The sequence below is a fragment of the Haemaphysalis longicornis genome, unplaced genomic scaffold (genome assembly GCF_048455015.1).
Source record: "Haemaphysalis longicornis isolate Haplotype H1 unplaced genomic scaffold, Haemaphysalis longicornis Haplotype H1 scaffold_10, whole genome shotgun sequence".
Lineage (NCBI taxonomy): Eukaryota > Metazoa > Arthropoda > Arachnida > Ixodida > Ixodidae > Haemaphysalis > Haemaphysalis longicornis.
In genome coordinates, this window is record NW_027526204.1 from 21,604,387 (window position 1) to 21,617,727 (window position 13,341).

The 13,341-nt window shown below is 52.2% G+C and overlaps 1 protein-coding gene across 1 annotated transcript in view; it reads left to right on the forward strand.

The window, feature by feature from the left end:
- The window catches only part of LOC144159751 (uncharacterized), an 88,263-nt gene that overhangs the window by 20,106 nt on the left and 54,816 nt on the right, over positions 1–13,341 (forward strand). Inside the window, exons 3-4 of the mRNA XM_077691446.1 lie at positions 2,083–2,180; positions 6,763–6,843. Coding sequence (XP_077547572.1) covers positions 2,135–2,180; positions 6,763–6,843 — 127 coding nt within the window. The 5' untranslated portion in view covers positions 2,083–2,134. The remainder of the gene's footprint in view (positions 1–2,082; positions 2,181–6,762; positions 6,844–13,341) is intronic.

Genomic DNA, 13,341 nt, shown 5'->3' on the forward strand with positions numbered 1-13,341 from the left:
ATGAAACAGCTTTATGTCGGCATACACCAAGATTTCTCTGACGGCATACCCGTTACCGCAATGACGCCAGAACACCTTTGCCGAAACGACCCGCCAGAAGGACGTCGCTCGCCAAGCACAAATAATGCTCAGCTTCAGACTTCGTTGCACATTTTCCTTTTGTGTACTGCCGGTTCCTATGACAGAGAAAGCAACCACAGTTCTTTTTATTTATGATGAGATTTCTGTTTCCAAGTTTAGGGACACCTTTATATGAAAAACAGCGGTTATGGACAAAGAATGTACTGGAAATCAAGCAGAAGTTTAGGCATTGAAGGAAGAAGCATTTCAACATTAATAAACAAGCACATAAATATGAAAATCGGAATGCCTGCCATTGGTACAAGTGGAATATTTGACAAATGCACATGAAACATGACATTAAGAGGAAAAGATTCCTTGTAAGCGAAGAGTTACAAAATACCCACAGAAGCAGCTGATCGGATAAGAAGTCGTGTCGTTGATTCCGAAGAAAAAAAATTTGATCCCTCCATCGGCGGATTTTGGGTCCAGATAAAGAGAAATTAAAACGGCCCCAGTGCCGAAATTTCGTAGCAAGTCATATTTCCGAAAATTCTATATGAATTGATAGGACGTGACACAGCGCGCCTCATAAGTCAGATGTAGCGTCGGCGCTTGAATGTCTCGAATTCCTTCAAGTCGGAAACTGTAGTTCACTTCAATCGTGGGAGTAAGCTCAGCATGGGCTTTCTGGTGTTATTAGCAAGAGAATTCGAAACCTACGAATCGCGTATGCGATGTAGGCTAAATATAGCCATTGCCTCAAGTTCCACTTGGCACGCACTTGTGTCTTCAGCATAAATGTCCACAATTTATCGGAATCTACTTCGTCGATACCAATGACATAAATCGCAAGAAGTAGCTGCGGCTTGGCTCGACTGGCCCGGTTATGCAAGCGAAAGCAGCCGACGCACTGTTTGCCTACCGAGGGATACGGTTTGTCGAGCGATTCGTACTGCGAGCACTCACTACCGCTGTTTCGTCAGTGTCCGAATTGTCGTCGAAGTCGAAGGCAAGGCGTTTATTTATTTATTTATTTATTTAGTGTACTCTCAAGGCCCGGGTAGGGCGTTACAGAGGGGAGTGGGTGTGATGACTGCATATAAGGTACAGGAGAAAGAAATGCAACAGCAGAATGAATGATTACACGAATGAAAAGGCAATACGTGTGCAGAATACAAAGCACCATGGTGCCAAAACAAACTACAACAACAAAAAAGAAGGGTAGGACACTGGTTACAAAGGCATAAAAAAAAAACACGCACATGCGGAGGAATGTATAATTCAAAGGCGATATTCAAACAAAAACAAAAACAAATACGCGCGCGCGTAATACAATGATAAGCGTACTCAGGCGTAGAGACATATTATAGCGGCAAAACTATAAGAACAAAAAAAAATTGCCACCACAAAAGCTCGTCGCTGTCGGGACAGCCCACAATTACTACTTTGTTCATTCCTTCGTTCAGCTACACGTTGCCTCCAACCACCAAATCAACGGCGCCATGTGTTTTGGCCATGCAGGATTTTTCTCTAAACCCTGAAACCACATTCTGGAGGAAGACTGTTTTCCTTCCTCTATCAGCACTGGCGGTTTTAACTCGTTGTGGCAAACCAAACCGGTGCACCTCCTAAGCGGCAAATTTCCCGTGTTTTTTGTTTCAAAGTTTTGCTTTGCCAACTTAATAAAGTTTCCACGGTGATCTGTCCGGCTTGTTAATCGGAAAAAAAGCGAAACTACAGCTACTTTGAAAATATGCGTGAACAATGAAAAAAAACTTCGAATTTAAATCTCCCACAGAGTAAAGCGAATGTAACCTGTAATTAAGATTTCTGCGCAAGAAATTTTCACAAAAATGACTTCGTTTATTCAGCTGTTCTCAGGCAAGAGAGGAACCAGAGCGCCAGAACGCTTTTGCACAACATCGTTGTGTCAATAATAGTCGCGTGAAAGGTTCGCCTAACGACCAACACCGCAGCTACATGCCTGTATGTTCACTACGGCTTTCAAATTCTCCGCAGATCCGAGCGCCGGAACGAACTCTGCGTCTGCATTTTGGTATTCATCTGCGGAATGTTGGGCGTCAAGTTCCTGATCACCGACCAGTACAGAATCAACCGTAAGTGAGGCAATGTGCATGTGGGCCTTTTTAAAAGGATTTATATATTTATATTATTTATTTAAAATACCCGAGTGACCTAGAGAGCAAAGGGGATAAAGGCCTTCAGAGTAAAGAGAGTAAAGTCCTTTAAAGAGAGTAAAGAGCGAACAGTAAAGGGAGTAAGACTAAAGAGAGTAAAAGAGTAAAGAGCAATGTAAAAGAGTTAAAATTTTTTTACTCTCTCTAAAGAGTAAGGGCCTTAGAGAGTAAAGTGGGTGCAAAGACAATCAGCCGCTTTGTCACACAGCCCGAATGAACGCATTCACCAAGACAACAAAAAGAGGCCGGCATTCGCACTCATGCCGTGAAGGTGGAATGAATGGGCCCAGGGTTGGCGTGAAAGTCACGCGCCAGTTTCTAGTGCATGCGCGGGCTTTGCCCATGATTGGCAAGAAGAAAAGCAGTTAGGTAGCGGAAGCAAGCACGAACCCGAGACGAAAGACATAAGCGTTACAAAGGGCAACAGACTAAGACGAAAATGTTCGGGATAGAGGAAAAGAAAACGTCCTGCGGAGGTTTTGCCGCAGTCTCTCGGGGTGCCGTGACATATCCGTGCAGGGTTGACGGAGAAGTCATTGCGTGGCTGACTGTATTAACGGCCCTCTGCCACGGGACATCGAGTAGGCATCTCAGACCTTGCACGTTGGTTGGCGCAACATGGCGCAACGACGGGTGTGAGCCAAACGTTCCACACTTCCGATGAACACACGCCCGCGCTTTCTCGCCTAGCGCGTCACGAGCTCCACGCACGAACAGCCCACGGATTGTAACGATCAGCGGTGGACGGCTCTCGGGAACAGCCGCGGTTGCAATTCAGGATTTCACCCCAAAACGATCACAGGGCCGCGCTGTCTAGTAGCGCGTCACAGGAGTCCACTGATCACCGGCCCGATTCGGTTCTCTGCCAGCGATAACTGCGCGCTCGGTGTCCTTCTCCTTCATCGTTCACCGGCCCCTCATCAGAAAAGCCCTCCTCCCCCCTAAAAAGAACTGAAGGAACGTAAAAAACGCTATCACAAATTTAATATCACAGAAAAAAGGAAGGAAAGAACATACAGAAACACAACCTCAGGAATCCGCAGTGACACGCCCCCCACGAAATGATATACAGTATCTAATGCGAAGTCACCTGATTGGAATTTTCTGTTAATTAGAAGTGATGTGCTGGTCATGACAGCTTTATACGTGCAATCGAATGGAAGAAATTGCTCGCTAATTAGAAGCCAAGGCCAGTTATATCAGTTATGTGGAAGTTATTCTGAATAAAAAATGGCCGCGTATCTGCTCTTTTCGTTCCAAATGTCCTCAAAAGACGATAGTCTTTGTAGACATTTGCCAAGGAAATGCCCCCAATAGCTTTCCCGCTCACCTCTCATGCTGTTCCTGTAGCGTCGCGCTCATCCCAAGGTAAACACACTAATGGTTTGCGCAAGGCGATTTGAATTTACCGCGTTCCACTGCTACAAGCCGGGTTCTTCGATGCCAGCGTTGCAGTACGGCGGAGATGCGCGTGAATCGAGGCGGCCGACTACAAGGTTTATAGAACCGCGTGGCCGTACGCCACGTGCGTTCCAAGCAGAACGTGGGACCTAGCTAGTGGAACCTTTCTTGGCTGTTCCCGCGTGATTTTTCATATGCCGCCAGGAGGCGGCGCGGGCAACAGCAGGCGATAGTTTTCTGCAGTAGATGTAGAATATCATTTGCTATCGAAAAACCAAGCATCAATGGAATTTTTTAATAAAGGAACACTGTAAATATCCCTTGTGTACTAATTGCTTGTCTTGTATTTGCGTAATGCCTTGTTCTTGTTCAACAATGTTGACAAGCGTGAACATATTAACCGGGCTTAGACGTTTACGTTCGGCTGTGAGCATATGAGAATATTGCGCAATATCTATTTTACTTTGGCCGGGTGGCTGAATCGAGTCACAAACAGATAGACCGACCAAATTTCTGGGTTTAAGTAGCCCAAGAAAGACTATCGTCGTTAAAACCGGCTGGAGGCCGTCATTTCTCCACAAAGTTCGAAATTTTGAAGCGCGAGAACAGCGCCGCACTCCGTACAATGTCGGCGTCATCACAACTGAGCGAGCGCACGATTGAGAAGCGGCAGGCTAGTCGGGGCTCGCTTGAGCGTACGCGTCTCTCTACTTTGAAGCCTTCACACTTCCATGTTGCGCACAGCGCCGTGTGCGCAGCTTATGGGGCGGATGCTTCAGGCGATAAGTCTAAACTTTCATGGAAACCCGTGTCGCTCGCACGACTTGGCTACAAAAATTAGCAGTGGCTTAGCCAGGATATACGTAGCGTGAGCTATGGTTCAGCTGGTTAATCTTAAGTTTCCTGGTTGTCTAGGATTAGCTGATTATTATGCTCACTGCTGCTTCAATGACACACTCACGGTATACGCATTATGTGACATGTATATTTATCAAGCGGCTACGGCGCAGTGTCACGTTCATGTGTCTGTTCATGGCTTGATCCCATGAAGCGTCGCCTTTCTCCTTTTGAACTTCAGCCGGGTTGCTGTGCGGCTGTGCTTCTGTGTCGGTCTTTGTCGTTGCTTTGTCTACCTTTCTAGCATTTTCTAGCATATATAGCTTCTCTAGGCTTTTCATTTCTGGCCCTTGCCAGTTGTACTTCTCCGATATTCATACTTTCTCCGTCGATGACGGGCTAATGTGAGTTATTCGCATCTCTGCGTGCATGCATTGTAGAATGGCGCTGCGGCCCCTGCAGAGGGGAGCCTGCCCTGGTTGGGGCTACATTCTCCATCGGAAAAGAGGCGAAAATATGGCCGCTCAGGCCGGATGCCGAAAACACAGCTTTTTCTGCGTGGAGAGGCGATTTGTTATGTGGCCCTGGGACACCGAAGGCTTGATGTAGACGCAACAGTTAGGGCGGTTCCGCCGAACTGCCCGCGGCATATGTGGTACATGTATCGATCAGCATCCTCTCTATACAACTCTACGCAATGCCTGGACGTGTCCTATGAAAAAATTACGCCCACCTCCCCTCGCGGGAACCCTGGTGTGATGCGACGCTGAAGGGGGTTCCATTGTGCGTTTCCGTTGGGTCGATTACTCGAATTGCGTGAGCAATCGTCGGGTAATGCGAGAGAGAGAGAGAGAGAGCAAACGTAGCGCGGACGACCGTCGATTGAGAGACCGGCCGGAGCGCGGCACTCCGCGTATATGCGGAGCGCGCCCGAAGGAGAGGAAACCGCGGAGAGAGAGGGCGCTGCACATGCGCACAGCGCGCTTGCGCTGCGCGCAGCCCCGCCCACCGGCGGAGTGAGAGAGCGCGCCGCACTGCCCGCGCCACAGATGTTGGGGGAGAGGACGTGCTATCACGGCGAGAGGAGAGGGGGTGAGCGGAGGAGAGACGCAGCTGTGCGGACGCGGACAACGACGACGCAGGAAGGACAGGGCCGCCGGCAAGAGATGCCCCTCTCTGCGACGCGTCTAAAATGAAGGAAGCTCGCACTAACGCGTAAGATTTGAAGGTAGCCAAGTTCGACGCAACAGCAGCGTGTTTGCTCTCTTTCGCCTCATTGCGTTGTTTAAGCGTCGCCGCTCTACGGGCGACCACATCTGGATGTTCGTCCTTCTCCATCGCACTAGGCTAGAGTTCCTGTATATCGCTTAGCGCAAGAGTTGCGCGTCTGAATGCCACATGCCGCGGGTTACAGTTCGTCAGGAAAATCCCGTTTTCAGGGCTGTGCACAAGAACCCATATTCAGTCAGTTCTGTTACACTGTTACATCCGCGACTGCGGAAGCAGCGGCAGCGGTGGCCGGTCAGCTGTTAAGCCGCCGTTTTGTTCATGCCGATCCTAGGAAGCCTACATGCGCCGCGCCTTCGTCGACGACGAAGGCGCGGCGCATGTACAAAGGCGCGGCGCATGTAGGCTCCCTAGCCGCTCCTGCCATTCCTCCTCGCCGCTTCCGCTCGAGCGGCGGCTCGGCGGCGGCTCTTACATGCGACACGGGTGGCTTTCACGGACGGCCTGGAACTCAAGATGGCGGATGGACGCGCAACTCTGCTCCCCTAAGGGAGCTTTATACAGGAACTCTACGCACGGCTCTGCGCGCACGTCGCCTTTCTTCGTCGCGCGCACTTATCGCTGCGGTGGCGGCGTCCTCGCCTTCCTCCGCCAGGTGGCCACACAAGTTCCGCGCGCATCTCCGTTCTCTCATCGCCTATCTCTCCCCGGGCACTGCTCCAATCCGGGCGCTTGTGGAAGGAGGTGTGGTTTGACCTCTAGCTCTCAAGGGCAAAACTGGTCGCCCCGCGAAGACTGCCCGAGGTAGCGTAGTGTAGCTTTCGCTACAAGTTGACATCGCTTCCGCAACACCTTTCCTATCCATGGTGATACCATGGGCTTCTCCAGAGTTCTCTTTTTCATGCTGTGGTAGAATATATTTTAGCTCAGATTAATTAGGAGAGATGAATTAAGTTACGCTTAGTAAAGGCACTGGTGATCTTCAGCGTAGAATCTATTAGCACCGGCTGTCCGTGTTGAATGCGTTTGTTCGCAGGCCGCCAGGAAGCACAGACCACTCGGGCACCCGATACTGCCTCACAGCTTCCTCAGGATTCGTTCAACACAAGCATTAACCGTAAGTGAGCTCACATCACATGGCCATAACCCATATTGTATTGCTTAAGTATGTTCACGGTTAAAACGGAAAAAAAGAACTTTTGACAAAGCCGACCCACATGCGACCCTGAAACTTCCTTAATCAAATCGGGACCAAAAGTATTCGGGATAACGCATCGCCTGGAAAGCAGGTCTCAGACATGCTTCCTCCAGCGGCATCGTTGTTTTGAAGTAGAAGTTAATAAGACTCCCGGTCTTTTTTTTGTGCCTCGACTTACCTTTTCACATCAGTGGCTGGTAAATGCAGGGATAGAAAATACTTTGGTAACATTCGTGGATGTTGTCATTCACTGCTTAAAGCACCTGCCGCGGCGGCTCAGTGGCTAAGGCGTTGCGCTGCTGAGCACAAGGTAGCGGGTTCGAGTCCCGGCCACGGCGGCCGCTTTTCTGATGGAGGCGAAAAGCAAAAACGCCTGTGTGCACGAGATTTTGGGCGCACGTTAAAGATCCCCAGGTGGTCAAAATTAATCCGGAGCCCTCCACTACGGCGCGCCTTCTCGCCTGCGTTGCGTCGGCGCGTTAAACCCTGCTATCAAATCAATCAACTGCTTCAAGTGTGGCGTGTCACCCGTTACGAGAGCAATGTTTTTTTATTGGTAGAATGTAAAACAGGTCTGCTGTACTGCTACTGGCCAGGAGCATACGCTGAACCAGTGGTTCAACAACACACCCGTTTATTCGCTGTTCACGACAATTGAGGCCTGGAGGTTGAAGACTGGCGTTACGGGCAATATTCGAAGGCCGGGTGGCGTAGAATTCCCCGAGATCTCACAAACGAAAGAAAGAAAAGGAAGAGGGCGAAGAGGAAGTGGCGCAGCCAACCAGTCCGGCTGCTTCTCCGCCGCGTGTGGGCGCTCGAGTGCGGGTTCTTTTGTCGTGGCTGCGGCACTGCCACAAGGCCAAGGAGACTTGCTTTCCCACCGCACGGCAGTGCTCCCGCCGCTTGATGCCAGCTTATTTCGTTGTGTGCCTGCTGCATTTCTGGTGCTAACAAAAGAGTCCCTCTAATACGCTTTTTTTGTGAAACAATATTCATTCGTCCATATGTACTGCAAATTGGGTTAAAATGTACTGCAGCCGGGCCTTTGCCAGTTTTCGCCAGTGCTCGTATTGTCATCTGCTGTAGACGGATCGCCTAATCGGAGCGCCGGTCTACAAGCTGGGTGTCGTGGGGCTTACAAAACAAATACAAATAAAATCAGCTTGCAGCTTTTGTTGTTCAATTGGCTCGTCGGATGCAGCAAGCGAGTAGACCCACACAAATGGAGGGATCCTATGAAAATCTATAGTTTTATCGCAGCTAGTATAGTATTCACCTATGAGGACTAATATTATACACAATTTCGCTTACCTTGAGGTCCTTCAACTGTGCAACATCGACATCGTCGCGCCGCACCGCACGTTTCCAATCGTCTCTTCGCTCGCGGTCTCTAGGGAACGAGAACAACCGCACTTTTGGTCCCCAATCGTAGTTTCCTCGGCACATTGGCACGCAGCACCGGCCCATGCTTCCAGAAGCGCAAGCAACATAAAAACCACGGCTTAGGGACACAATAGGGAGTTTTAGCTGATCGTTTTTGACGCTCCGCTATGCTCCCGACGGCCCGCTAGGCACAACCGCAGCGTCAGCGGCAGAAAGGCTTTTAGCTAAGTGATAACGTATCTCCCTCGACGGGGAATGATTCGCGTCACTGGTCGTGCCCTGTGCGAGGGCAAGACAAATCGTCATCGCTAAGTAAAGATGCGAATTGTAATTTGGTCCCTCGAGCAATGTAAAGTACCGTGTTTAGTGCCTTATTTCACATTTTTAATACAATGTAGCCGCTTACACAGTATAATGCTTCTAAATTATTTTAAAGAAGCCGATAAACTTTGGAGCAGCCAAGACACGGCTGTCTTTCTCAGCGCTGCATAGAAGCAGCCCCGCGCTTCGTTCGACGTTTTTCGCGCACCTTTGCCTTTATTCCTTTATTGATTCCGTGTTCCCCATAATAAAAAAAAAACAAAAAAATACGGGGAACGAAACCCGCTCCCCGCCAAGCTATGGCAGGTTAACAGCCAATAAAAAATAAATAAGAAGGAGCGATAGCCCAAAAATATTTTTTTTTATGTACAAACCAATTTATTTATCTTTGGTCATATCTTTGGACTTTGCCGGCTCCTTTGACTCAATATGGCATCCGGGGCTTCTATATTTCTTCCGGTCGCAACGGTGCCCTAGCAATATATACCGGCTATTGCATTCCTTTTTGGAGGGCCGAAAAATGTCATTTCTTTCACACTCCGGAAGTATTACCCATGCAGCGACAAAGGGAAGCCCCCAAGGTTCACCTTTAAGCCCACTATTATGGAATGCTTATATCCATGGTCTGCTCCCTCTTCCGATGCCTGATAATGTATACCTTCAGGCATACGCGGATGACACGATCGTTGTCATACATGGGCATACGCGAAGGCAGCTTGAGACAGCGGCTCGTCAAGCCTTGGAGAGAATTACCACTTGGAGCAACAACGCCGAACTTCGGATTAATCCGACGAAATGTTCCTGTTTGCTGGTTTCGAGAGGAGAACGAGGAGCACCTTTGCCTATTCGGAAAAGCTTTCGCGATTTCGTCGCTCGCGTTTCAAGTAAGGAAACGAAGTTCGTGGGAGCGCGCTCGCATCGCGGGGCAGCCATGTTGATATTCCGCACGGTAACGTATATAAGCTGCCGCGACGGTTCGCTAAGAGGCCCCGCTTAAGGGGTATTCACACGACGGAGCGTTTCAGCAGAGAAATATGAGGGAGGTCGTGACGTCTCCGCAGGCGGGCCTCCGCTCGGCCAACTCCTTCGCTCACACGGAGCATGCGTTTGCAGTCGCCTATCTCTAAAGCAGAACTGCCGTAGCACAGCCGATTCCGCTATGGCGGCAATTTGTGCTAAAGCCCCTACGTACTCATTCTGTCAGCCGCCCAAAAATTGACTGTGGACGCGATGTAAACGCTGCCGCGGGTAGAGAACGGCGCGCGACGCACGAGGCAGTGATCGAGCGCGCGCTGGGAGCAGCCGGCCGCCTACGGGCCCGCATACACATGTTAGGCTTAACACTGCGGCAAATATTCGATTGCCGCTCTCGCAAGCGGCGCAGATGTCGATTTTAAATGCGAATGCATTTCTTAGTCGAGCCATGTCAGGCGCCGTGCGGCGTCCACGCACCCGCAGGTGTTATCTCTCCGCTCTCACCCCCTCTCCCATAGCAACAGCTGCGAGCGCGCGCGCTCCTCCTCTCCCCTAGCAACCGGAGCAGGTGGTGCGGGCGGATCAGCGGCGAGTGAGTGGAGAGGAGGAGCGCGCTCGGGCGTGTGAGGGCGCTCGCATCGCGGGAGCTCGCCGGAGCTCCCGCGTGTGTGGGAGAGTGTAGGCGAGGGTAGGCGCGGTGCTTCGGTGCTTCTCCTCTCGACGCTCGCCCCACTCTCCCGTTCGCTCGGTCGATCCTCAGGTGAAGAGGCGCGAGGCCGAGACCAAGCGGCAGCGGCGCCGGGCCGATCCCGGTGCATTCGCATTTCCTCACGCTTCCCTTCGGGGAGGTGGGGTGAATTTTTTAATGCAACTTTCCATCACATCATTATCCCCTTTCTCGCATGTGCAGCTCTGTTTGCGCCTCGGGGAGCGGTAACAAGCTATCGCTCGAGCTACCTGCGCCGGTCTGCGCCACTTCGCGGCCGCGGCCGCCGCTCGCCCAGTAACCGTGCTGGTGGTATACGCGGCACGCTCAGTGCGCCTGTCGTGTGCGCGGCGCATTTTCGCGTCTATTTTAATAAGAAGCAGCAAAAATAGAGGGCCTGCAACCGCTCTAGAACTTGAGTCGCGGCCAGCTGCCCGACGAGCAGACGAAATCCCGCCGCCTCCGCCGCCAAGCATCGGATCGTTTGTAGCTGGCGAGCAGAAGCTCCGACCTCCCATCGGAGGCAGTGCGCCGGAGAGAAACCGTGACGTAGGGGTCACGTGATGCGCACTCCTAGAAGCCAAACGGCGGATTTCTCCTTCGTGTGAATACCCCTTTAAGCGGGATTCACACCACGGAGAAACCCTATCTTTCTGGCCCGCGGGGCCCGCTCACGTGACCAGTTTTAGGCTCCACCCCTCGGTGGGGACCGCCCGCGGATGCTCCGGGAAAGAAAATGCCTCCGCATGTCTTTCCTTGGCGGCGGCGGCCCTCCGCAGGGAATGAAACCTGTTTTTCGCACATAGGCCGGCACTGAGTCTGGCAATGCGTGGTCATTGTGGTCACGTGGTTTTATGTCGAAGCGGGTGGAATGGCGGCTTTTTTGACGTGGTGTGGTCGACACGTGGTGAAGTGACAGGCGCGGGCACCGCTTGGAATACCGCATGTACCTTGCGTTCCGCCCGCAGGGTCTTGAGATCGAAACCAGACGCCGGTAAGTATTATTTTTTATATAGTGTAGGGGGAGGGGTGCGGACCTGTTATTCAGAGCGAGGAGGGTAGCGTGATGCGGGAGAGGAGGAGTGGGGGAGAGGGCGCACCTGGAACGGCTGTTGCGGACGCCGAGGCACGCCAACGCCGGGTGACATCGTGAGTTAAAGAAATGCTCTGCATTTAAAAAAAAACCGGTCCCGCAGGGTGCCTCGCCGAGAATCCCCTCGCTTTTCCGGGGCCCCGCTCCGGTATCGCCGCTAGCGCCCTTGCGCGCCACGCATGCGCAATGGCGCTTCCGCTAGCTATCGCAGCGGAGCGGACCGTCAGAAACGGTCAGCTAAAACTCCCCGATTTCGTGCGATCGAAACACACAACAAAGTAAACGACAGCGTGCACTGCTCCGGAGATCCCGTCGCCCGCAAGCATGTTCTGTCATGCGGCGAGAGAGCGCGGAATGTTTGGCGAGCAGCGACTAGCGCCATCTGTCGGGAACGCATGGCAACTTTTGGTATCTTTTCGTCGGGCAAGGTACGCTGACGTCACGCCAGTACTGCGTGGGAGTGCGGAGGCCTGAAGTAGTCTAGGTGGTGTTGCTAGGTACGGTGGAATAGGAAAAAAAGAAGAAGCACCGATGTAAAGACGCAGACGGTGCCTCCTGGCGAAGATGGAGAGAGCGAAAGCAGCATGCTCCAGATAGCAGCGGAGGCTACGGGCCAGCCTCCGGGCTTAGCCTCACAGCAGGCCTGAACTCTAGTAGGCTTGTTGGGAATTGCGAAGAAGAGGAAGAAGGTGTGGCTCCTGGCTCGAGGGCATGAGTATCATTATCATTGTAACTAAGTCATCGCCATTAAAAAGGGTCGTTCGATCAGGGGTCCCACGGCTTCGTTTCCTTGCGGGGCACCCGCAACGAGGTGTCCGTTCCGCGACATTTGGTGCCGAAACCCGGGAAAACGAGCGGCTCCCACCGACGTGGGCAACGAGCGACGGCGACGACGAGTTTCTTCTAGAAACGGTCGCCCAAGCTTCGTCCTTTTCGGAACTGCACCCAGGGAGACAACGCGCGGACCGGGCTGCCTACTAAGCGAGTAAGCCGGACTTTTTCGCTGAACGATGGACCGGCTGAAGGCGAAACGCGCTGCAAGGCGAGCCCAAGCGACGAAAATTTCGACAGAGGTGACAGCACTCATCGAGAGCGGCTGCTCCGACCAGCTCGCGCTCCGGAAGGTGTTGGACAAGCTCATGGCTAGCCGCGAGGAGCTTAGCAAGATCGACGCCCAGGTCGAGGACGCGGTTCTTGTCGAGGAGCTGGAAAGGGAGTACGAGTCGGCGGCCCATTACAACGACAAGACGCTCGAGGCTCTGACTCGCCTTACGTACCGGCTCGAGGAACTCGGCGTCAGCGACACGGCACAACCTGCCCCCTCGGCTGCGGTTAGCATGCCACAGGCCCCAACGACGGTTCCATCTCAGATCTCTGGACCCCGTGTCTCCATGCTCACCATCCATCCCTTTCATGGAGACGTGTGTAGCTGGACGTCGTTTTGGGAGCAATTTAACGGCGCAGTCCACACCAACCGGGCTCTCACCGCTACCGACAAGTTTCATTACCTCCGGAACTACCTGTCGGGTGAAGCAGCAGCTGCCATCGCCGGGCTGCCAACAGCGGAGGCCTGTTATGAAAGTGCCGTCCAGCTGCTGAAGGACAGGTTCGGCGACAAGAACCGTATCATACAGCGGCATTTTCGAAACCTCCGAGAGCTACGGCCCGTGACGTCTCACTCAGAGGATAAGGAGCTCCGCAGGCTTTTCGACTACAAAATGTTACGCTGAATGTCCGCTGCCTAAACGTACTGGATGTTCCCACGAGCAGCTTCTCGGCAATGCTGCACGACGTTTTGCTGGAGGCGTTGCCGAAGGAAATCGTCTTGGCATTCCACCGCCACAGACGTCTTTAAGGTGATACGCCGGAAGCGGCGCCTTCTGCTTCAGTAGAGGCAACCAGTGCCACAACGTCTTGCCAGAAGCTAGAGCAGCTCTTG